The sequence below is a fragment of the Saccopteryx bilineata genome, chromosome 2, assembly GCF_036850765.1.
Source record: "Saccopteryx bilineata isolate mSacBil1 chromosome 2, mSacBil1_pri_phased_curated, whole genome shotgun sequence".
NCBI lineage: Eukaryota > Metazoa > Chordata > Mammalia > Chiroptera > Emballonuridae > Saccopteryx > Saccopteryx bilineata.
Genome location: NC_089491.1, coordinates 256,380,833 through 256,405,511, shown reverse-complemented (window position 1 = coordinate 256,405,511; position 24,679 = coordinate 256,380,833). Strand labels below are relative to the sequence as shown.

General features: G+C 45.0%; 1 protein-coding gene across 1 annotated transcript in view; it reads left to right on the top strand.

Annotated features, from left to right (window-relative positions):
- The first annotated feature begins 2,795 nt into the window (after positions 1-2,795).
- Positions 2,796-24,679, top strand: part of LIMK2 (LIM domain kinase 2) — a 64,356-nt gene continuing 42,472 nt past the window's right edge. The window contains exons 1-2 of the mRNA XM_066260114.1: positions 2,796-2,931; positions 16,555-16,654. Of these exons, the coding sequence (XP_066116211.1) occupies positions 2,916-2,931; positions 16,555-16,654 (116 nt within the window). The 5' untranslated portion in view covers positions 2,796-2,915. The remainder of the gene's footprint in view (positions 2,932-16,554; positions 16,655-24,679) is intronic.

The window sequence follows — 24,679 nt, the reverse complement described above, 5'->3', positions numbered from 1 at the left end:
AGGAGAAAAGCCAGAGAATGAGATATAGTTAACACAGGAGGGCCTGGTCTGGCCTTTATATTGTAGGCAACAGAGAGCTGTGGAAGGGTTTTGAGCAGAGATGTGACACACATAATTTTGGAAGATTAGTCTATTTTAGGTAGGATGATTGAGGGAGGGGAGAGACTAGAGGCCAAAGACTGGCTCAGTTTGAAGCAAGTGTCAATGACATTGGGAAAATCTGGCTAGGGACCATTAGACCAGTTTTCTCAAGATGGCAGAGCTTGAACTTAAAGGTGGTTTTCAGGGCTCAGGCTCTCATCATTATAGGCCCAGAATGTTGATTGTGAGTCAGCAGGATCTGGCCTCAAGGACTGACCATGCCATTGTCAGGCAATCAAACTGGACAGGTAAATTGGATGCTAGAAACCCAATAGATCCTCCTCCTGTCTGAGCCTTTTCTGCCCTCTAAAGTCTCCCTTTAGTTGACAAGTGATTTTGGAAGGGTCTTTGGGTCCATATTGAAAAGATATATCTTAGTTATATCATTTCTACAGACTTCTGCTCCTCTTTATATTTCAACTTAACATTTCTCAGAGTTACCTGAACTTCCCTAGGAGGAACTTGGGGGTCTTGGTTTCCCCCCACTCTCTGCTGATGAAAACCATGAAGTTGGAAAAGAAGTGGAATGAGAAAGTGAAGAGGCAGAAGAGATAGACACGGGTACATTGCTATGGGGCAGAGAGACAGGGATGATACTCAGGAGTCTTTGTTTCAAACCTGCCAGTGCTTGCGTGTCCGGGAAAATACAGTGTAACCTCTTCCCATGTGCAGAGTGAATAATATCCCCACCCTCTTTTTGCTAGCCATGAGGTAGTAAGGCAAAAGAATTCCCTGGATCCCCGTCACTTTTAACTCAATACACAATCTTGCAATTACTATAATCATAGCAGAGATTTCCTCAGAAACTGTAAAGGTGACTATTGAGAAAGGTTCCCAGGAATTAACAAGTTAGGCACATTGCCTTCACTATCCCCACCACTTTCTACATGCTCAGGACATCAGGAGCCTCCTGCCACACCCAGAGGAGAAAAATCTGACTTGCATCCTGGTTGGATTGCATGGTCAGAACGGGAAGAAAGAGAATCACACTCACCTTTGCTTACTGGAGTACTAGAACCAGAGGAAGCAGGTTTGAACTTTGTCCTTGATGGAGGCGTCATGATCCATTTCTTTAGGCTTCATCTTTGTCCATTCCTAGTCATTTGACACTTTTCCCATGACCTAAATCTGATCTAAGGAAATAACAGTTGCCAAAGACCTAGCATAACAGAATCAGCATAACAGAATCAGATAGGAGGAACCACAGGGACCAGATGATGTGGCTGACCTTTGGTCACAAGGAGGACCCCAATACTCCTTTCAAGCCCAGTGAGCGGAAGTGATTCTTTTTTTTTTTTTTAATTTTTTAAAAATATATTTATTTTACAGAGGAGAGAGAGAGAAAGGAGAGAGAAGCAGGAAGCATCAATTCCCATATGTGGCTTGACCAGGCAAGCCCAGGGTTTCAAACCAGTAACCTCAGTGTTCCAGGTCGATGCTTTATTCACTGTGCCACCACAGGTCAGGCACTGGAAGTGTTCTTAAAGCCCCTTAGCCAGCTGCCAGAAACCAGTCTGCTGTCCTAACTCCTTGTCTAGTGGTCTCTCCTCCATAAAGGAGAACCTGCAGGGCAAATCCAGTTGAAATGTATGGTTTCCTTTGACCTACGTGGCATTTTTAGAATTTTTGAATGTTCTCAATATTTTAAAACATGGAAAATTTCACCTAAATGTCTGGGTTTTTGGCTTATCTTGAAAAATTGGAAGATCTGGTGTGCTGGGTTCATTTACATATCTATTTGGTCTGGATAAGGATCTGAAGGCCCTGGCCCGGTTGGCTCAGTGGTAGAGCATCAGCCAGAGTGTGGATGTGCTGGGTTCGATTCTCGGTCAGGGCACACAGAAGTGACCATCTGCTTCTGTACCCCTTTCTCTCTCTCTCTCTCTCTCTCTCTCTCTCTCTCTCTCTCTCTCTTCTCCTCCTGCATCCGTGGCTCAGTTGGAGCAAGTTGGCCCCAGGTGCTGAGTATGGCTCCTTGGCCTCTGCTTCAGATGCTATGAAGAGCTTAGGTTGCTGAGCAACAGAGCAATGCCTCAGATGGGCAAAGCAACTCCCCCTAGTGGGCTTGCTGGGTGATCCCGGTAGGGGCGCATGCTGGGGTCTGTCCCTCTACCTTTTCTCCTCTCACTAAAATTAAAAAAGAAAAGGATCTGACCCTACTGCACCACCTCCATGCCGTCTTTGACCTAGTGATTATACTACTTATCCATAGTAGTGCAGAGAACTGGTTTATCTGAGCTTGAAGCTTCTAAGAAAAGTCCGCTCTTAACCTCCTTCCCCGACCTGATTTCTCCATATTCATATTTTTGATTCCAAACTCTATTGGAAAGAGCTTTTGAGAGTAAGGAAACCTGGGGTTCCTATCCCAGCGCAGAGCTCTTAATGAGCTGAGCCAGTTCCACCTCGCTGGGCCTTAGCTGTTCCCATCTGTAAAATGGGCTGAAGGTCCTCTGTGTTGAGGCCTGTCGTCTGTGCAGCTTAATACTTACCAGCTCTGGCACCCACGGAGGAAGTCGCTCACACTAGGGGGCGCCAGGGCCGCCTCAGAGCTGGTCCCCGGAGGAAGGAGGGTCCCTGGCGGGGCGTCGTGGGGCGGGGCATCGGCGGGCGGGCACCGGTGCCAGGTGCCGTTTGGTCCTCCCCGGGCGCCGTAGGCGGTGCATCCAGCTCGCGCCCCGGGCGGAGGTCCTCCCGCGCCTAAGGCGACGGCCGGAGCTGAGAGCAGCTGCTGCGGCCCCCGCCTCTTCCTTCCAGTTTCCGCGCCCTCGAGGACCATGGCTGCACAGGCGGGTAAGAAAGGGCCGTGCCGTTAATTCGGAAGCCGGGCCCCAAGGTGCCTGCGGGGAGCCGGCCGCTTCTTGGGGGGCTCGGGCTAAGTGGACCACTGCGTCCAGGTTCCTTAGGAGAATTTGGAAAGTGAGCGCATAACTCCGAAAGAGGTAGAGGTTGAGGGACTCCGGGAATTGCGGGGCTGGAGACCGAGGGCTCCGAAGGGCTCCTAAGGGCAGGCGGATGGGGCGGCTTCCCGCGAGTTGAGGTCCCCGAGAGAAAGGATGCTGGTGCTGCCAGGGGGCCAACTTTTCTGCTGAACTTGGCGCCAAATTAAAACGGAGGTGCCTGGGTTCTCGTGGAGTGGGGGTTTTGTGGCATATGGGGAGTACGGGAACCTCAGGGTTCGGGCAGTTATGAGAGGGTAGAAAGTTACCCCGGTTTCTAGGTTTTCAGTCTAAAATGGAGGAGTATGACTTCCAAACGGAACCAAGGCAGCTCTCGGGTGTCTTGGGGCTCTTTGCAGGAAATAGGAGATAGTGGGTTTCCTTGGGGTTTAAGACACGAATTGGGGGTAAGGAGAGACTGGAGCACTCTTCCTGGGGAAGGTGGGCCCTCTGGGGTTCTGGGTTCTCCTTTGACCTAAGACAAGATTCTCCTTTGGAAGGAAGAGTCGTCCAAGAGTGAAGAGGAGCTTCAGGGTGAGGTTAGCTGGGCCTGCGGTCCCCTCCCAGTCGCCTCACACACCACCCTGCAGCTTCCTGCGGTCCTCGCCTGTCCTCCAGCACCAGGGACTTTCTGTTGCCTGTTTCCCAGCCACCTGTGTGGGTGGCCCATCCTCTAGGTCGACCAGGGTCAGCGTCCAGAAGCTTTCTAGGTGGCAGGAGGGAATAGTGGAGGAGGGAGCTTGTTCTGGATATCAGCCCCCACTTCCTGGCTTTCATCCTGTGGACAGTCACTTCCTCCATCCTGAATACAAGGACCAGGCCACCAGTGGGTCACTTCCTCACCATGGGAGCATGGGATTTTTCTCTTTATTCTTGATAATAGGCTTCTAGAGAAAGAGGTCTAAGGAGAAAAATGCACACTGTTCCTTTCTTTTCTTGTTAGCATACAGAGTTCTTCAACTCGGATTATCTTTTTTTTAAACAAAGTTTTAAAAAGGTTTCTTATTTATTGATTGATTTTAAAAAGAGAGGAAGGGAGAGAGAGAAAAATGACCTGTTATTCCATTTATTTATGAATTCATCAGTTGATTCTCATATCTACCCTGATGGGGGATGGAACCCACAACCTTGGCATAGCAGGATGGTGCTCTAACTACTGAGCTACCAAGGTTTCTGATGTCTTTTTCTAACCTCTGTGTAACATAGGTTTCCTGTCTTGTACCTTGATTCTCAGAAACCTGTAAAAGATTTTAGAGTGCAAGTGTTTATTAGATTTTTTCTGAGTGAACCAAAAAGCTGTCTAGAGGCATTAAAGCCTCTAGGTGCGTTGGTTTATACATTCTTCCATAAGATTATTTGTTGGATACTTTTGTGCCATGCACTTAGCCAAGCACTGAGGAGTATGGTGATGAATAAAACGAGTACAGTCCTAGAGATGGACAGTAAATAATTGAGGTAACATTTGAGATAAATGCTGTGATAGTTGAAATTAAACAATGAGGTATGAAGAGTGCACTGAGGTGAAGAGAGTGAATAGGGAATACTTTCCTTAGAAAGCAAGTTTATTAAGTAGAAATTAGTCCAGCAAAAAAAAAGGTTTAAGAACATTCCATGCAAAGGGGACAGCATAAAAAGGCCCTAAAGTAGGAAGGCTAGTAGTACCCTTGAAGAGCTGAGAGAAAGCCAGAATGACTTATGGGTGAGGAGACTAAGGCTCAGAAATGACTTCAAGATTCCATAGCCAGCCTGACCAGGTGGTGGCGCAGTGGATGGTGCATTGAACTGGGATGTGGAAGACACAGGTTCGAGACCCCGAGGTCACCAGCTTGAGCGCAGGCTCATCTGGTTTGAGCAAAAGCCCACCAGCTTGGACCCAAGGTCGCTGGCTTGAGCAAGGAGTTACTCGGTCTGCTATAGCCCCACGGTCAAGGCACATATGAGAAAGCAATCAATGAACAACTAAGGTGTGGCAACAAAAAACTGATGATTGATGCTTCTTATCTCTCCGTTCCTATCTGTCCCTATCTATTCCTTTCTCTGACTCTCTCTGTCTCTGAAAAAAAAAAAAAAGATTCCATAGCCAAATAAATTACTGTAGTTATTTTCCAACTTCAAATATAGTGCTTCACTCTCTCTATTATCAGAAATAACAGAATGAGTTTGCTTGGCGAGTCAGAGAAGGAAGTGGGACTTAAACTTTCACTTGTTCTGTTCCCAGACAACTCCGATTCCTGTATAACAGGAGAATCAACTACAAAGAAATCAAATATTTACTGAGTGCCTGTGATGTCTAAGGCACTGGGCTGGGACAAGTTTTACCTCTTATAAATTTTAACAGATGCTAGAGCTAAGAGAGACTTGAGATAATGTAACTCTTCTCACTTTATGTATGAAGACCCTGAGGCCCACAGATGAAAATGGATTTGTCCAGGGTCACTCAGCTAATGGTAGAGCCAGGATTAATTTAGGATTTCTCTTCCAGTTCTCTTTGTAATATTTCAGGCTGCTTGAGGCATACAGAGTCTGTCTGGCAAACAGTACTCCCTTAATAAATATTTGTGGAAATAAATATGTGGTTTGTGCCTTCAAGAAATTCACTGTCTGCTTAGAGTAATTAAGAAAAAGACAAACTATATAAAGACTGGGGTTTTTTTTGGGGGGGGGGAGTTTTTTTTGTTTTTTTTTCAGAGACAGAGAGTCGAGAGAGGGATAGATAGGGACAGACAGACAGGAATGGAGAGAGATGAGAAGCATCAATCATTAGTTTTTCGTTGCACATTGCGACACCTTAGTTGTTCACTGATTGCTTTCTCATATGTGCCTTGACCATGGGACTTCAGCAGACCGAGTAACCCCTTGCTCTAGCCAGCGACCTTGGGTCCAAGCTGGTGAGCTTTGCTCAAACCAGATGAGCCCATGCTCAAGCTGGCGACCTCGGGGTCTCGAACGTGGGTCCTCCGCATCCCAACCAATGCTCTATCCACTGCGCCACTGCCTGGTCAGGCTATATAAAGACTGTTAAGTGATAACATGGAATTTCAAAGATGTGAGAGAGCTCTATTCATTCATTCTACAAATATATATTGAGTTCCTGCTATCTGCCAAGCACTTCTAGGCCCTGGGGATATTCAGGGAACAAAATAGACCAATCCCATCCCTTTATTTTGGTGGAAAGAGATAAACAATAATTAAATATATGAATATCTGAAGTCAGGGATAAATACTCTGAAGAGAAATAAAGTAAGATAAGAGCATAGGAACAGTGGGAGGTCAGGGAAACCTCTCTGGTTAATGACATTTGAACAGAGAAATGAAGCAAGGGATTAAGCCATCTGGGGAAGGAACATTTTAGAAAGGTAAAAGGCCCTGAGCCAGGAATATGCTTGGCATTTTTGAAGACCAGCAAGGTGTCCAGGATGGCCACCAGATTTGGTCAGGGAATGCTTCTTTTTTTTTTTTTTCTTAGGGAATGCTTCTTAAAAGAGGTAAGGCTGATCGGTTTTTAGACTATCAATCTGGCACTGGTGGGCAGAATGAATTAGACAAGGGCAAGGAAGGGCACCAGTCTACAGGTGGATACAGTAGGTCCTGAGTTAAGGTGGTGATAGGGATGAAGAAGGCACTGACCAGTAGGAAGTGCCTCATGTCATGGACAGGATAGCCCTAGGTAGGCATGGAGGGATCAAGGTAGGCTGAAAGCTGAATAGAAACCCATCATGGCCTGACCAGACAGTGGTGCAGTGGATAGTGTTGGACTGGGACACAGAGGACCCAGGTTTGAAACCCTGAGGTCGCCGGCTTGAGCATGGGCTCACCAGTTTGAGCATGGGATCCATAGACATGACCCCATGGTAACTGGCTTGTGCCCAAAGGTCGCTGGCTTGAAGCCCAATGTCACTGGCTTGAGCCCAAGGTTGCTGACTTGAGCAAGGAGTCACTCGCTCTGCTGTAGCCCCCTGGTCAAGGCAGATACGAGAAAGCAATCAGTGAAACCTATCATGTTTGAGGGCTGTATCAACCATTGTTTCTCATTATGCTTTAACTGAGCAAGCCTGGGGTTTTGAACCGGCAACCTCAGCATTCTAGGTCGAAGCTTTACCCACTGTGCCAACTCAGATCAGGCCATTTCTGCATCTTTTGAAGACTGGGTTGATTCTCAGGCCAGGGCTAGCTTTTGATCAGTGTGGCCTGGAGGGAGCTAAGTTTCAGGGACAAATTAGGAGTGGTGGGACATCACTTAAGCATTTCAGTGAGAAGACCTGCAGCTGTAGCAGTCTTTGTTTTCAAGTCTATCCTTTTTCTGGGTCTTGACCTTTCTTTATACAGTAGCAAGAATTAGATTCTTTTACCTTTTAGTTTATATCCAATAGTAGCTAGAACATGAAAATATTGCTTACTTCTATTAAAATATACCTTGAAGGGTCCACCCTGGGTTTCTATTTTATCATTTCCTTCTGCCTATAATTTATTTTTTCAGGAAGGAATGTTAAATACATAGGCCTTAGAGTTAGCAGACCTTTGCTCTAATCTCAGCTCTAAAACTGGTTAGTTGAGCATTTCAGTTTCCTCTTCAGTAAAATGGAAACAATAATAGTTCTGCAATACTAGTCCTTACCTCATGCTATCTTTATATTTTATTATTTCGTGCTTGAAGAGGACTTAGGACACTGCCTGGCACATAACTAGGACTCAAAGTAGTTGAGATATTTTTCCCTGTCGTTGATAATGGGTAGAGAACTGCTGTCTGGAAACATATGAATTGGTTAACCAGTGCTCTGGTATAGCTTCTTTGTAGGCCTTCCTTAAGATAAGAAATTGCCAACTCATTCACAGCTAAGTAAACTTTTAGTTGGAAGTGAGAACCTGAGTGCCAGAAAGCCACAAGCACCGTCTGTCTTGTTTATTTCTCTGCTCAGTATCTTATTACTCTACCAAGCTTGCCCTGTCCCCGGCACCTGGTTTGTCTCTCCATGACGTGTTTTTTCTGTATATCTTTACCCCTTACACCCTAAAAGTATTCACCAAGAGTCTCCAGCAGTTGTGACTTAGTCTGTGTCTTGCACATGGGCATACCAAAAACATTTGCTGAATTTGTTTTGAGACATTTCTTTTAGATTTTGGAGGTTAGTGTAGTCAGCTCTACCCCCTAGATCAGGGGTCCCCAAACTATGACCCCCTGAGGCCATTTATCCGCCCCTGCCGCACTTCCGGAAGGGGCACCTCTTTCATTGGTGGTCAGTGAGAGGAGCATAGTTCCCATTGAAATACTGGTCAGTTTGTTGATTTAAATTTACTTGTTCTTTATTTTAAATATTGTATTTGTTCCCGTTTTGTATTTTTACTTTAAAATAAGATATGTGCAGTGTGCATAGGGATTTGTTCATAGTTGTTTTTATAGTCCGGCCCTCCAATGGTCTGAGGGACAGTGAACTGGCCCCCTGTGTAAAAAGTTTGGGGACCCCTGCCCTAGATATACATGAAAGATAGAAGAAAAGCTACTTACAATTCAGTTGCCAACTGAGTGCCGACACTGTGGGAGGTATTTTCACAGATATTATATTCTTTCTTTAATCCTTTTGTTAATCTGGTAAAGTGAGTGAAATTATCTTTTTATTTGTTTATTCATCTTTTGGTGTTATCCTCTTTTTAAAGATTTAGAGACAAGATCAGAGAGGTTGAATAATCTACCTAAGGATACCACCTAGTTTCAAACCCAGGTCTAACTCTAGTTCTTCTGCTTGACCCTTATAAATTTTCTCTAATAAACTAAAGGGCAGAAGAGTACAAGAATGAAACTTTCCGAGATGCCTCTGTTTGTGCCTTAGCCTGAAAAATGAGAGGCTCCTGGTTTGATGTCACAGACTCTCAGAGTCAGAAGGAATAATTTGATCCCCTTCCTTTTATGAAAGAAGACTCTAGAGAAGGTCAGAAGCTCCTTTAAAAATCATCTAATCTTTTTTTCCTTAAACACTCCCTTTGGTAATATTCACTAAGGTAGTAAGGAGGGAAAGCATTCAGAATACAGGGGAGAGTAGAGAAACGTCAATCATTAGTTAGTCTTGTTGGTAGTCACTTCATTAAAATTGATCTTTTCTCTCTTGGCTGTTCCCTACCAGTTGCTTGCCCCTGCCCTTCTGCTTCCTGCTTTATCCTGGAACAAGTGAGATTTATACACCTGACCTACCAGTTCCCAGGGGGCATGGCAGTTACCGTACTTGTTTTGTGCTGCACTGAATTGGCTGAGTTTTGTTCCTGGTTCCCATTGTCTAGTGGAATATGAGAAGCATCAAAGATTTTTGTTAAATGAAAGGATAGGATCTGTGCATGTTGGTTCAGGCTAGGCTTTATGGTCTCATGAGCTCTCAGCCCTTGGGGATTTTTCACCACTTTGAAGTCTGAAAAGGACTAGTTATCAGAAACCCAGCTCTTTGACCAAGACTAAGGTGAATGTTAGTGTCTTGTGGGAAATTCATGGACTCTGAGCTGGGGTCCCAGGCTGAGTGTTTCCACGAAGTCTTGAGCAAGTCTTACCCTGTCTGAGGCTGCATAGGGTAATAAAAATGCAACTGATCTGGTAGTTTCAGAAATCCTTTTGAGCCTCTCCCAGACCAGCTTTCTGATGGTTAGGAAACTTGATTCTTCTTCTCCAAGCCCATTTTTCTTTCAGAAAAATGAAAGGATTGGATTAGAGTAGATGATTTTTAAAGGCCCTTCCAACCTTACCATCCTGCCAACCTAGTGCCTGCCCAGTGAATTTACAGATTGTTCAAGGGTTTCATCACTATTACTAAGTTGGGTGTATGTAAACTGAATATATTTTATATCAGTGTCCAAAAAATCCTGAAGGTGAGAACTAAACTCTGTAATGAGACGTGTTACAATTTTACCTTGTTTAATATTGTACATATACCACTTCCTAAAAGCAACAAATTCAAATAATGAGGTACAGTTGTCTGATTATTAAGTACCTAATAAAGGCCCTTTATTGTTTGAGGCTGCTGGGGACATTTACTTAATCAAGCTTTTCTGGACTCTGACAATCAGTAACCACTATTGATAAGTCTTCAAATATGAGAGGTAAACACAGTAGAGGGAGAGGGTGAACAACATGGTACAAGGAGGTATTTTCATAGAGGAAGAGTGTCCCAGGCAGACTAGACTGGACTGTAGATTGGTCTTCCATTACGCCTCACAGAAGTCGCCATAAACTTTGAATTATTTATCTTATATTTCCCAAAATGAAGATTGTAAAAAGAGTTAGGATCATCAAGTTTCAGTGCTGTAAGGAAGATAAAGATTCTAAGAGCATTCTTTTGAAGAATGTGCAGACTTGGGAGGCTGAAGGCTCTGGGTAAATGTATTTGCACAAGTTCATGATAGACCAGGGGTCAGGAACCTTTTTGGCTGAAAGAGCCATGAACGCCACATATTTTAAAATGTAATTCCGTGAGAGCCATACAACTACCGTACCTTACGCGTTATCCAATAAAAATTTGGTGTTGTCCCGGAGGACAGCTGTGATTGGCTCTAGCCACCAGCAACCATGAACATGAGCAGTAGGAAATGAATGGATTATAATACATGAGAATGTTTTATATTTTTAACATTATTTTTTATTATTAAAGATTTATCTGCGAGCCAGATGCAGCCATCAAAAGAGCCACATCTTGCTCGCGAGCCATAGGTTCCTGACCCCTGTGATAGACTGAGGCCTGTGTATCTACATGTGACTACCTATAGGTAGTCACCCTGGGAGCCAGAGCACCGATTCCTGTGGAATCATCCCTGCTGACTGTTGGAGCTTGTCTTTGGAAATTACCTTTATAGTTGACAGTTGGGTACAATTTTTCAGTTGGATTTATGACACAAATGGCTGTCTGTACTGCACCAGGCTTTGTGCTAGGCCCTGGAGATTTGAAGATCTTCAAGATGCAATCTTTGCCCTTAGAACTAGAGGGGAGAGGTCAGAGAGGGAGGGACTGAAGGAGAAGATGTAATGAACTATAATTACAGAACAAATGATAAAAAACAGGTATAGACAGAGTGAAACAAACACTGCTTCTGGGAGACCATCAAGGAAGAAGTTTGAAGGAAAAGGTTGGTAAATTATTCTAACCAGAATAGCTTGAGGTGTGAATGTTCAGATACAAAAACGTGAATGTGAGTGGCAATAGATCAAGATGTAAGTAGGGCATCCCTTTGTAAGGGATGATGAGAGATAAATGTGCTTTGGGGCTACTTTATGGAGGGCCATTTGTTCCCTCAGTAAATGTTAATGAGGGACTGTAGTAGACCAGAGACAGGTCTTGGTTCACCTAGTTCTTCTTAGCTAACAATAGCCAACTTTAATGATGTGTGAGGAGTTTGTGTTCCTGCCACAGGACCTTACACATGTTTTCCCTCCATCCCAGTCTCTAGTATAATCCTTTCCTCCTCCTTTTTGCTTGATTAATTTATATTCATCCTTTATAGCTCAGCTTGGAAATTACTTTCTTAAGGAATATTTGTTTGCCCTGGCCTACCCCAACCCCACTTTCCATGTTAAGAACTTGATATAGTCTTCATAGCACTTGCCCAATTGTAATTAAAATAATTATGTTAACCCTGGTGGGATAGCTCAGTTGGTGAGAGCACAGAGGTTGCTGGTTCAATCCCCAATCAGGGCACATACAGGAACTGATTGATGTTCTTTTCTCTCTCCCTCTATCCCTCCCTCTCTCCTTCTCCCTCTCCCTTCTCTCTCTAAAATCAATAAAATAAACATTAAAAAATAATAATTAGGCCTGACCTGTGGTGGCGCAGTAGATAAAGCTCGATCTGGAACGCTGAGGTCGCCAGTTCAAAACCCTGCACTTGTCTAGTCAAGGCACATATGGGAGTTGATACTTCCTGCTCCTCTCCCCCCCCCTCTCTTTCTCTTTCTCTCTCCTCTCTAAAAATGAATAAATTAAATAATAATTATTATTGTGTTATTGTTCAGTATCTGCTGTTAAATCTCGCTTTTGTTTTCAGTACAGTGTTAGACACATAATTGGCATGCAATAAATATTTGTTAAAAGAATGACTGAAGTGTGCCCATTGAATTTAGCAATAAGCAGTCACTGTTGACTTTAGTGAAACAGTTTCTGAGAAATGGGGTTGAAGTCAGATTGCAGTGGATTATGGTATGTGGGAAGTGAGGAAATGAGGGCAGTGATGTGTAGACAACTTTCTAATACATGTGGCTGTGAAGAGGGAAGCAGATGTGGTAGAGGAAAAAATAAGGAACCAGATTTTTATTTTTTGGTAAAGATTTGAACTTATTTAAGTGAATTGCCTGACATGTGATGATGCAGTGGATAAAGCATCAACCTGAAATGCTTAGGTCGCAAGTTCAAAACTCTGGGCTTGCCTGGTCAAGGCACATATGGAAGTTGATGCTTCCTGCTCCTCCCCTGCTTTCTCTCTCTCTAAAAAAATAAATGAAATCTTAAAAAAAAAAAAAAAAGTCTTAGGCACCCAAGTGATAATTGGAAAGAGCCAATGGAGAAGAGAGTGGTGGTGGCAATAACTGAAAGGGCATGTCTTCTGAGACATGGACTAAGATGATGAAATCCAGAACAGGAATGCTGTTCTAAGGAGTTGAGCTTTTTTGTCTATAGACATTGGGAAGTCTAAATAAGACCTGAACTCGGGCTGTGACGAAGGGCAGGGAAGGATTGGAGAAACGTTTAGGAGATGGAACCAGAGGATGTGAGAGGAGGAAATAGGGATCTTGATTTTTTGCCCATAGTGCCTTGCACAGAGTAGGTACTACATAGGGCAGGGGTCCCCAAACTTTTTACACAGGGGGCCAGTTCACTGTCCCTCAGACCGTTGGAGGGCCAGATTATAAAAAAAAAACTATGAATAAATCCCTATGCATACTGCACATATCTTATTTTAAAGTAAAAAAACAAAAAAAAACAAAAAAAACCGGGAACAAATACAATATTTAAAATAAAGACCAAGTAAATTTAAATCAACAAACTGACCAGTATTTCAATGGGAACTAGGCTCCTTTCACTGACCACCAATGAAAAAGGTGCCCCTTCCGGAAGAAGTGCGGCAAAGGCCGCATGTGGCCCGCGGGGCTGTAGTTTGGGGACCCCTGACATAGGGTTCAATGGCTTTGCATTTCTTAAGATTGGAGAATGCCCTGGCCGGTTGGCTCAGCGGTAGAGCGTCGGCCTAGCGTGTGGAGGACCCGGGTTGGATTCCCGGCCAGGGCACACAGGAGAGGCGCCCATCTGCTTCTCCACCCCTCCCCCTCTCCTTCCTCTCTGTCTCTCTCTTCCCCTCCCGCAGCCAAGGCTCCATTGGAGCAAAGATGGCCCGGGCGCTGGGGATGGCTCTGTGGCCTCTGTCTCAGGCGCTAGAGTGGCTCTGGTCGCAACATGGCGACGCCCAGGATGGGCAGATTATTGCCCCCTGGTGGGCAGAGCGCCGCCCCATGGTGGGCGAGCCGGGTGGATCCCGGTCGGGCGCATGCGGGAGCCTGTCTGTCTCTCCCCGTTTCCAGCTTCAGAAAAATGGAAAAAAAAAAAAAAAAAAAAAAAGATTGGAGAAAATAGGGCAGGATTTGGAGGGTGTAAGCAATAAGAAGTTCTCTTGAATATCCTCATAGTTGAAAGGCCTGATCCTTTTTGCATTTTGGAAACAAGTCATTCAGAGCCAAGATAGTGAATTGTTGAGTAAGTGGGTGGTCAGGTTAGAGAATATGACTTTTGGGTTAGAAATTAAAAAACAAGAAACAAGGTGTGGCTTAACATAATGAGATTTGGTAGGGTGGGGCTGCAGTTCACAAACTGAGAGCCCTTCCATGTAAGCATTGCAAAAGTATTTCAAACTGGTACCTCCGGAACTTGGGAGATTTATTTGGATGTCTGTTCATCAAAAACCCTCTGATTGATTCACTTTCTTGCCCTCTGTCCATAACCCATTTGAATGAGTCTCTCAGACTTTCTGCTTTAAAATTTGTGAGGATGATGATGCACTCTCTGACCTCTACCACCCACAGACCAAAAAGGCTCCTCATGAGAACCTGAGAAGTTTAGATTCAGGAGGTGATGTACAGATATATCCTACCACTGTGGAACTAAAGGAAAGGAGCAGTGGGTCAAGGTTTTAAAGCCTTCTGCCAGCTTGTTTGGGTATGAGAGCAGCTGTCCATGCCCTGGTTGCCCCAGAATGCTGCTGAGCAATCTTGAAATAGCCAGAGCTGTGCATTGTCTATTTATGGCCCCTGTGCCTGTGCAGCAGGGCTCGGTGACTGTCACTGTGCCTGTGGCAGTCTGGAGTTACCCAGAGAGAACAAAGCTGCATACACAGCGCACAAGGGAGTCTTGTAACAACCTTGTCCTGCTTTCTAGGGCTGAGTAAGGTACCATGGCTTGATCTCAGCTGCCCTCTTTATTTCAAGAAGTTGGCATCTGAGCCACATTAGGTGTATTGTGTTTTTTCCCTTCTGGAGGGTCATGCACTGACTCTGTGCTATTGTCCATGGTAATATCTCAGCCTACACAGCCCTTCCCCATCCTTTCTCAGCCTTTGATAAATCTTTCCCATCTTTCAAGGCTCAGCTCAAGTGACAACTTTCCCTATAAAGACTTTTCCTGGCTCCCCTAAGTGGACCAACTAGGAATTAACATGGTCAACTAGAAAGAGCGTGAGCCTTAGAACGAGCCAGACTTGAGTTAGGATACTAGGTCTGCCACTTGGCCTGTCACTCTGGCCTCAAGTTTCAATTCTTCCATCCATTTAAATGAGTATAATAAGACCTGTCACAGGATTGTTTTTTGAGAATTAAATAAGAAAATGCCTACCATAATTCTTGGCATATAGATGGCATTCATTAAATGTTTATTCTTTCCCTTTTAGACCCATAACGTCTTTCTCTGGACTAAAATAGCACTTTGCCTCTACTTCTTTTCTTTTTTGTGGGAGAGACAGAGAGTCAGAGAGAGGGACAGACAGACAGGAAGGGAGAAAGATGAGGAACATCAATTTTTCATTGCAGTTCCTTAGTTCATTGATTGATTTTTCATATGTGCCTTGACTGGGGTACTACAGCAGACCAAGTGACCCCTTGCTCAAGCCAGCGACCTTGGGCTCAAGCTGGTGAGCCTTGCTCAAACCAGATGAGCCCACGCTCAAGCTGACGACCTCGGGGTCTTGAACCTGGGTCCTCCGCATCCCAGTCCATTGCTCTATCCACTGTGTCACCACCTGGTCAGGCTGCCTCTACTTCTGAAAGAACATCTAAGTGAAAAATTACAATATGGAGGAATGTTTCTTTTCCACTGGATTTGTTCTCTGAGGAGCAGGGATGATGTTTTCCAACAGTCTCCAACACAGAGCTTGGAGAGGACCTATGGGTTCAATGAGATGGCCCATGATGTTGGTTAAATGAATGAGCCTCAGACATGATGGAAAATCTGCACAACCAGGGCTTTTGAGGAAGAGGAAAGGCAATAACATGATTAACCTAAAGAGGAGAGATTTCTGGGTGCTGGTTGGAAATAGTTGTGGGAAAGGCTGATCCAGAAAAAGGAGTCCTCGTTCATTTCATCTACTCTGAACTATAAGCAAGGACTGGTACTTCTACAAAAGGCAGGTTTTGTTTCAGTGGAAAGAGTAATAATCAGAATCATTTTTAAAAAATGGAATGAGGCCCTGGCCAGTTGGCTCAGTAGTAGAGCATCAACCTGGCGTGCGGGAGTCCCGGGTTCAATTTTCGGCCAGGGCACACAGGAGAGGCGCCCATCTGCTTCTCCACCCATCCCCCTCTCTTTCCTCTCTGTCTCTCTCTTCCCCTCCCGCAGCCAAGGCTCCATTGGAGCAAAGTTGGCCCAGGCGCTGAGGATGGTGACTCTGTGGCCTTTGCCTCAGGTGCTAGAATGGCTCTGGTTGTAACAGAGCAACGCCCCAGATGGGCAGAGCATCTCACCCAGGTGGGCATGCCGGGTGGATCCCGGTCGGGCACATGCGGGAGTTTGTCTGACTGCCTCCCCATTTCCAACTTCAGAAAAATAAAAAATAAAAAAATTTAAAAAATGGAATGAGACTACGTTTGAGATCATGAATTCCTCTACCTGGGGAGACGAGCAGGGAGTGCTTACCAAAAGACTTGTGGAGAAGGGAATTTTTTTTTTTTTTTTTTTTTTTTTATTTTAGAGAGGAGAGAGAGAAGGGGGGAGGAGCGGAAAGCATCAACTCCCATATGTGCCTTGACCAGGCAAGCCCAGGGTTTCGAACCGGCAACCTCAGCATTTCCAGGTCAACGCTTTATCTACTGTGCCACCACAGGTCAGGCAAGAAGGGAATTGTGTATCAAATGATGGACTAACCTTTTCAACATGAGAGTCTGTTAACTCAGTCTTATTTTACGCAGAAGGCATCCCATCCCTTTGCTCTTGGTACTTCAGACTTCTGAACTGTCTCTTGGTTTTGTGTGCAGGTGAAGACACCTGGAGGTGTCCAGGCTGTGGGGACCATGTTGCTCCAAGCCAGAGGTTGTACAGAACTGTCAGTGAAGCCTGGCACAGCTCTTGCTTCCGGTAAGTGGGTCTGTCCTGTTTTACCAGTACACTATAGGCTAGGAACTATTTCATTTTCTGGAAAATACAAAAACAAGCTTTTGACTTGAGTGTTTCCATTTTGGTGTGGGGTGGGGAGGGATATGCCAAGGTGAAAGTGGAAGAGCCACAGTTGGGTCAGGTGCAGCTAGAGGTGGGTGGGGAGATGAAAGGAGGCCTTTCCAGAGTGTCCCAGTGCTCTCCCTCACTTTTTATTTTTTTAATTTTTATTTATTTATTCATTTTAGAGAGGAGAGGGAGAGACAGAGAGAGAAAGAGAGAGAGGAGAGACAGAGAAAGAGAGAAGAGGGGGAGGAGCTGGAAGCATCAACTCCCATATATGCCTTGACCAGGCAAGCCCAGGGTTTTGAACCGGCGACCTCAGCATTTCCAGGTCGATGCTTTATCCACTGTGCCACCACAGGTCAGGCCCTCACTTTTTAGATGAAACAGACCCAGCCTGACCGGGCAGTGGCGCAGTGGATAGAGCCTCGGACTGGGATGCGGAAGACCCAGGTTCAAGACCCCGAGGTCGCCAGCTTGAGCAAGGGCTCATCTGGTTTGAGCAAAAAAAACAAAAGCTCACCAGCTTGGACCCAAGGTCGCTGGCTCAAGCAAGGGGTTACTCGGTCTGCTGAAGGCATGTGGTCAAGGCACGTATGAGAAGGCAATCAATGAACAATTAAGGTGTTGCAATGCACAACGAAAAACTAATGATTGATGCTTCTCATCTCTTGTTCCTGTCTGTCTGTCCCTGTCTATCCCTCTCTCTGACTCTCTCTCTGTCTCTGTAAAAAAAAATAAAGAAAGAAAGAAAGAAAATTAAAAAAAAAAAAGAAAAAGTTTCAAAGACAGATGGTGGTGGTGATTGTGCAACAACGTAAATGTACCAAATGCTACTAAACTGTACACTTAATTAAACAGGGTAAATTAAAAAAAAAAGAAAAAAAGAAACAGGCCCAGAAAGAGTGACTTCCCCATGCCTACACCACTGATTGTGCAAGTGCCTCAAGGGTTGTTGTTTTGTTTGTTTTTTTCATAGTGACAGAGAGTCAGAGAGAGGGATAGATAAGGACAGACAGACAGGAACGGAGAGAGATGAGAAGCATCAATCATTAGTTTTTCATTGTAACGCCTTAGTTGTTCATTGATTGCTTTCTCATATGTGCCTTAACCATGGGGCTGCAGCAGACTGAGTAACCCCTTGCTCGAGCCAGCAACCTTGAGTCCAAGCTGGTGAGTTTTGCTCAAACCAGATGAGCCTGCTGGCAACCTTGGGGTCTTGAACTTGGGTCCTTTGCATCTTAGTCCAACACTCTATCCACTGCGCCACTGCCCGATCAGGCAAGGCTTGTTTTTAGTGCCGTTGACAAAGCCAGCTCTTCATCATAGCAAACTGCCTCCCTAGTTTCCTGCTCTTTTTTTTTTTTCTTTTGTGATAGAGACAGAGAGAGGGACAGATAGGGATAGACAGACAGGAAGGGAGAGAGATATGAAGCATCAATTTTTTCTTTGTGGCTCCTTAGTTCATTGATTGCCTTGACCAGGTGTGTGTGGGGGGTGCTACAGCAGAGCAAGAGTCCCTTTGCTCAAGCCAGTGACCTTTGGGCTCAAGCCGGCGACCATGGAGCCATGTCTATGATCCTACACTCAAACCAGCGACCCCACGCTCAAACTGATGAGCCTGTGCTCAAGCCGGATGTGCCTGCACTCAAGCCAGCTATGTCAGGGTTTCAAACCTGGGTCCTCTACATTCCAGTCCAACATTCTATTCACTGCGTCACCTGCCTGGTCAGGTTTCCTGCTCTTTTTTTTTTTTTTTTCATGCCTGCAAGCACTGTCCCAAAGCAATGAGCAGGAGCTTGCAATATAGAAATTAAAAAGTAGTTTAATATTGAATTGGCCAATACAGAGAGAGTGAACTTATACTCTAAAGACCTGATTCCCTAATGGCATGTGGGTTATAGATTATATAGGGTGAAATCACAAGACACTGGTGGGTTAAGGGTTAGGATTGTGCTGGATGCTTATTGGTTAGAGGTGAGATATGGGTAATAAATAATTTCTTCAGGTCTTAAGGACAATTCTGGGTTCCTCTGTCTGGTCTCATGGGAAAGTAGTTGGGTTTTTCAGGAGCTGAAATGTAACTTAGGTCAAGATGTTACCTTTAGGCCCTGACTGAATATCTTTTTTTTTTTTTTTCCTGAAGTTGGAAACGGGGAGGCAGTCAGACAGACTCCTGCATGCACCCAACCGGGATCCACCTGGCATGCCCACCTGGGGGCGATGCTCTGCCCATCTGGGGCATTGCTTCGCTGCAACCAGGGCCATTCTAGTGCCTGAGGCAGAGGCCATGGAGCCATCCTCAGCGCCCAGGCCAACCCTGCTCCAGTGGAGCCCTGGCTGCATGAGGGGAAGAGAGAGACAGAGAGGAAGGAGAGGGGGAGGGGTGGAGAAGCAGATGGGCGCCTCTCCTGTGTGCCCTGGCCGGGAATCAAACCCGGGACTCCTGCATGCCAGGCCGACGCTCTACCACTGACCCAACCGGCCGGGGCCCTGACTGAATATCTTAGTTGATTAGAATATCATCCTGACATGCTGAGGTTGCTAATTCAATCTCAGGTCAGGGCACACACAAGAATCAACCAATGATGCTGACCTGTGGTGGCGCAGTGGATAAAGTGTTCACCTGGAATGCTGAGGTCACTGGTTCAAAACTCCAGGCTTGCCTGGTCAAGACACATACAAGAAGCAACTATGAGTTGATGCTTTCTGCTCCGTCCCCTCTTCTCACTCTCTTTCTCTCTCTCTCTAAAATGAACACATAAAATCTTAAAAAAAAAAAGAAAAAGAACGAATAATGGCATGAATAAGTGGAACAAATCAATGTTTCTGTTTTTTCTCTCCCTTTCTCTCTAAAAATAAATGAAAAAAATAAAAAAAAGAGAAAAGAGGAAAAAATTAAATAATAATAAAAATGGATAAAGCATCAACCTGGAATTCTGAAGTTGCTGGTTCAAAACCCTGGTTTCCCTGGTCAAGGCACACATGGGAGTTGATGTTTCCTGCTCCTCCTCCCCTTCTTTCTCTCTCCTCTCTAACATGAATAAATAAATAATAATAAAAAAAGATGTTACCTTTAGCCTGCCAGAGGTCTGACCTTGTGATCATTAGTCAGGTCTAGGCTACTGATTTCTTCTACTTGGGAGGTTGCTGATTATTTTCTTCTGCTTTGTGTTATTAACTTTATTATAGTTCTTATTATTCAGAGGCAGCTCAGTGTCTTGAAAATAACACAGACTCTAAAGTCAAAGTTGTTTCTGCTGTCTGAGGCTCAGTTTTTTCATCAGGAAAATACAGATATTAAGAATCTATCTCAGACTTATTAAGATTGAATGAAATAATATATGGCGAGGGCCCAGCATATGGTGGGCACTCACTGAATGGTTGTTCCTTTTCCCCATGAGATTAGAATATGCAAGAGTGGGAGCTTGTCTTTGCATTCTCTAGAACATAAAACAGTGTCTGGACTGAAGTCATTCCTCATGAGAGGCTGGGTGGGCATGTGTGGTCCCCGTGGTCTGAAGTGGTGGGACTGTGCTCACATCCTGAGAAAGAGACAGACTAGACAGGCACCACATGTTCTGAATTCCAGCACCCACATACAGCTCTTGCTGCAAAGCATCCCTCATCCCCCATGCTGATATCAAGTAATTTAATTGACCTTTAAGCACTTGCCTCCACCCGGGAACTACATTGGGGGTTGCTCTGGCCTCTGGAAGATCTGGAGAGGAACCAGCATTTTCTGCCCTTTCAGCTCTAACACAGAGCTCTCCAGTCTTCTCTGTTGCCTTGGTTCCTCCTCTTCCTCTCAGGGAAATCGATTCTACCTTCAATCCTCCTTTTAGTAAGATAGGAACAGAGTCAGAGCTATAAAGGACCTTATAGACAAAGCCTTGGGCCCTGGCCAGATTGCTCAGTGGATAAAACATTGACTGAGCCTGCAGTCATGGGTTTGATCCCCTAGTCAGGGCACAGATGAGAAGCAATCACTGAGTGCACAATCAGATGGAACAACTAAATGAAACAATGAGTTGATGCTTCTCTCTCTCAGACTAATGGAAAATTTATTTTATTTTATTTTGTTTTTTAGCGAGAGAGACAGAAACAGAGAGAGACAAAGAGGACTGATAGGGACAGACAGGAAGGGAGAGAGATGAGAAGCATCAATTTTTTGTTGCAGCACCTTAGTTGTTCATTGATTGCTTTCTCATGTGTGCCTTGATGGGGGTGGGGGGCTTCAGCAGAGCGAGTGACCCCTTGCTCAAGCCAGTGACCATGGGGTCACGTCTGTGATCCCATGCTCAAGCCGGATGAGCCTGCACTCAAGCCGGCAACCTCGGGGTTTGGAACCTGGTTCTCCACATCCCAGTCCAATTCTGTATCCACTGTACCACTGCCTGGTCAGGCTCAATGGAAAAAATTTTTTAAAATTAGGTAAAGCCTTAGGCTAACTCCTTTATTTTAGACCTGAGGCTAAAGAGCAGCATCAGAACCTGATGAGTTCCCAGACATGTCATGGATGACAAAAGCTGGCATTAGAACTGAAGTCTTGGGCTATTTGTAGGTCTGGTCAGATGCTAGCTTGTTAGCACTATGAGAGAGAGAGAGAGAGAGAGAGAGAGAATGTAGCACTGTATGAGAGTGTGTGTGTGTGTGTGTGTGAGAGAGAGAGAGAGAATATATGAGACAGCGAGAAAGAGAGAGAGAGAGAGCAGAACACACAAATACATGCTCATAAAGAGGTAAGGCACATTATCATGTTAGATAAGAGTGGGTTGGCAGTGGTGAGAACAAATACGGCACCATGTATTAGAACAGTAGGGTGAGACCAGACCTTGGTTCAGCAACCTCGGTACTTGAGTTCTGGCTAGGAAAGAATTCAGAGCCAAAACTCAAACTATAGGAGAAACTTTAATTAGAAAGTCACAGAGGTGAAGAAATGAGTTTTAGGCCTGACCTGTGGTGGTGCAGTGGATAAAGCATCAACCTGGAATGCTGAGGTCACCGGTTCGAAACCCTGGGCTTGCCTGGTCAAGGCACATATGGGAGTTGATGTGTTCTGCTCCTCCCTTCCCCCTTTATCTCTCTCTCTCTCTCTCTCTCTCTCTCTCTCTCTCTCTTCTCTCTAAAGTGAATAAATAAAAAAGAAATGGGCTTTAGGAAATGAAGTTACAGAGGCAAAAGAAGAGGCCCTTGGACAGGAGAGGGAAGGGTAAAGAGAACACATGTGGTTGGATGGGGGAGAGTCTCCAGAGTATTAGGAAATCACACTGGTTCCTCCAACCTAAGGGTTTTTTTTCTCTTTTATTTCTTTGTTTGCTTGCTTGTTCTTTCTATTACCTAAGGGCTTTTAAGGCTGGAGATTTTAGGGGAGGTCCCAGGGGAGGATCTTAATAGAATATTCATCTGCTCTCCAGGTGTGTCCTTTTAGGGTCATGGTCTCTACTGATAGGTTGGTGCTAGGGCAGGGGTTCCTTCGTTCATCTGGTCCTGAGGTCCACCATGGAGTCATTTGTCTGGTTTTGTTGCTTTTCTGGGTCTGGAGCTGAAACACAACTGAGGCCAGGCCTTTTTGTCCTTGCTTCGGTGTCTTTCTGTACCTGGGCCTGCCCATCATCCTGGCTCTGCTCATGTCTAGTTGCCTACCACAAGTGCAAGACAATGGAATGAGACTGTCTGGTTTCAAATCCTGGCTTTGCAATTTTTTAACTGACCTTAGGTGACTTCCCTGAACTTCAGGCACCTCATCTATGAAATGGCACTAAGAATATACTCATCCCACAAGATTGTTGGGGAAGATTAGATGTGATGACCTATATAAAGTGCATAGCACCTGATACATAGAAAACTCTTCATCAGTACCTATTACTCGATACTGTGAGTGTGTGTTTATACACTTGACATGCATACATTTATTTTTCTTATCACATATACACTCATTGGTCATCTGATATGGAGCCTCAGGGATTAAGGTTAACTTTGAACTACCCTTGTATAATTAAAACAAAGATAATGCCTGTGGGAAAAGTAGAGCATCCAGGTTGTCTGTTATTTACAGCTTTGTCTCAGGGACAGAATCTCTATCTAGCACTATTGCACGAGCGTATGTCCTTGATTCCTGAGCCTTCGCCACACAAACTGGATGACTTGGACCCTGGTCATTTGCCTGGGTAGAATGGTTGATTTGGAGCCAGTTTGACTTTTATCCAAATGAGGACTATTATTTGACTCCAAAAGTAACCTGGTTATGAGAAGCATGAGGAAGGCATTAGCTTTAATAGTCTTTTTTGGTGACAGAGAGAGGGACAGATAGGGACAGACAGACAGGAAGGGAGAGAGATGAGAAGCATCAGTTCTTCATTGCGGCACCTTAGTTGTTTATTGATTGCCTTCTCATATGTGCCTTAATGGCAGGGGGAGGGCTACAGGCAGAGCAAGTGACCCCTTGCTCAAGCCAGCAACTTTGGGCTTAAGCCAGTGACCTTGGGTTTCAAGGTAGCGACCATGGGTCATGTCTCTGATCCCATGCTCAGGCCAGCAACCCTGCACTCAAGCCAGTAGTGTCCTTGGGGTTTCGAACCTGAGTCCTCTGCATCTCAGTCCAACACTCTATCCACTGTGCCACCACCTGGTCAGGCAGCCTTAATAGTCTTTTAAGATCTCTTTCACCCCAGCTCATCTGTGATTCTCTGATACCAGCTGGGCTACAGTTACAATAAAGGAAATGACTTTTCTTTTCCCCATCCCCCACACCTTTGTTTTCCTAATCACAGGGTGGGTCTGGACAGTGAATGGGTTTGGCCCAAAACTCCTTTCCTCACCTTCTCCTTATACTACTACCCTACTCCCCATCTGCACCCACATCCTTAATCCTGCCTCTTACAGCCTTCCGCTGGTTTGTCAGGTCCCTCAGACAATAGGAAAAGCCACTTTTGGCTGAACCTGGGCTGTACAGTAGAGGCCAGCTGACAGATCTCCTGGAAGTAGCCCAGTCTATAATTGTGCTGGTGCAGCTGGGCACCTGGCCAGGATCCTTCTGCTCTGTGGATGCCTGGCTAACCAGCTCTCTGCTTCCTGTCCCCAACCTTCACAACAGGCCTGTTTAGATTCTAAGTATCTCTGGCTTTCCCTTTCCTTGAGTAGTCCTGTTAGTTCTAGAGCTGGGGCCATTCTCTCTGAAGCTGTCTGGAACTGGCTCCCTCTCAGCGGGGGAGGCCAGGAAAGTATCTGGACTGTATGTCATTTTGTAGCTGGAATTAAAGTGTAGAGCTATGAATGGTGACCTGGCTTCTTGGCATGCTTGCATACCAAAGAACCTTGACAAGTTTTATGACAATTGTTTTCTCACCCTCATCAGAGGTGCGGTGTGTGGCCCAAGAGGAGAGGTCATGGGAGGAGGAAAAAGCTGCCTCTATTAGTCTTTATGGCCCCTACCTGGGACTCTGTTACTTGATCTGGTTCCTAACAGCATTATCAGAGGAGAAAAGCTACTATTCTTAAGGCTCCTGGGAACTGTTGAGAGCCTCCTTTCTCAGGATCATGAATACAGACTATTTGAGCTTCTCTTTTGAGAAGTGATTTCTCATGCCTGTGCTCTAGAAAAGGGATAATACAGATAGAAAGCTGTTATCACGTCACCAGAAAACAAACCATTTCCATTTAAAATTGTGACTCCCGGAAGGTCCAGTGAAGAAATGATATGCGTAGTGACCAGACTGTGGTATAATAAGCTGGCTGATGACAGTGTTGTTTTTTGTGGGGGGGGGGTTTGTGTGTGATGCTGGAAATCATGCTCATTTTCTCACCCACACTGCCATCTAAATAAGCACAGTAGAATTATAATTCTAGTAATAGGTTCCATGTATTGTTCACTCTGTGCTAGACACTGTCCTAAGCATTTCAGATACATTATCTCATTTAATTCTTATAACAACCTAATAACTG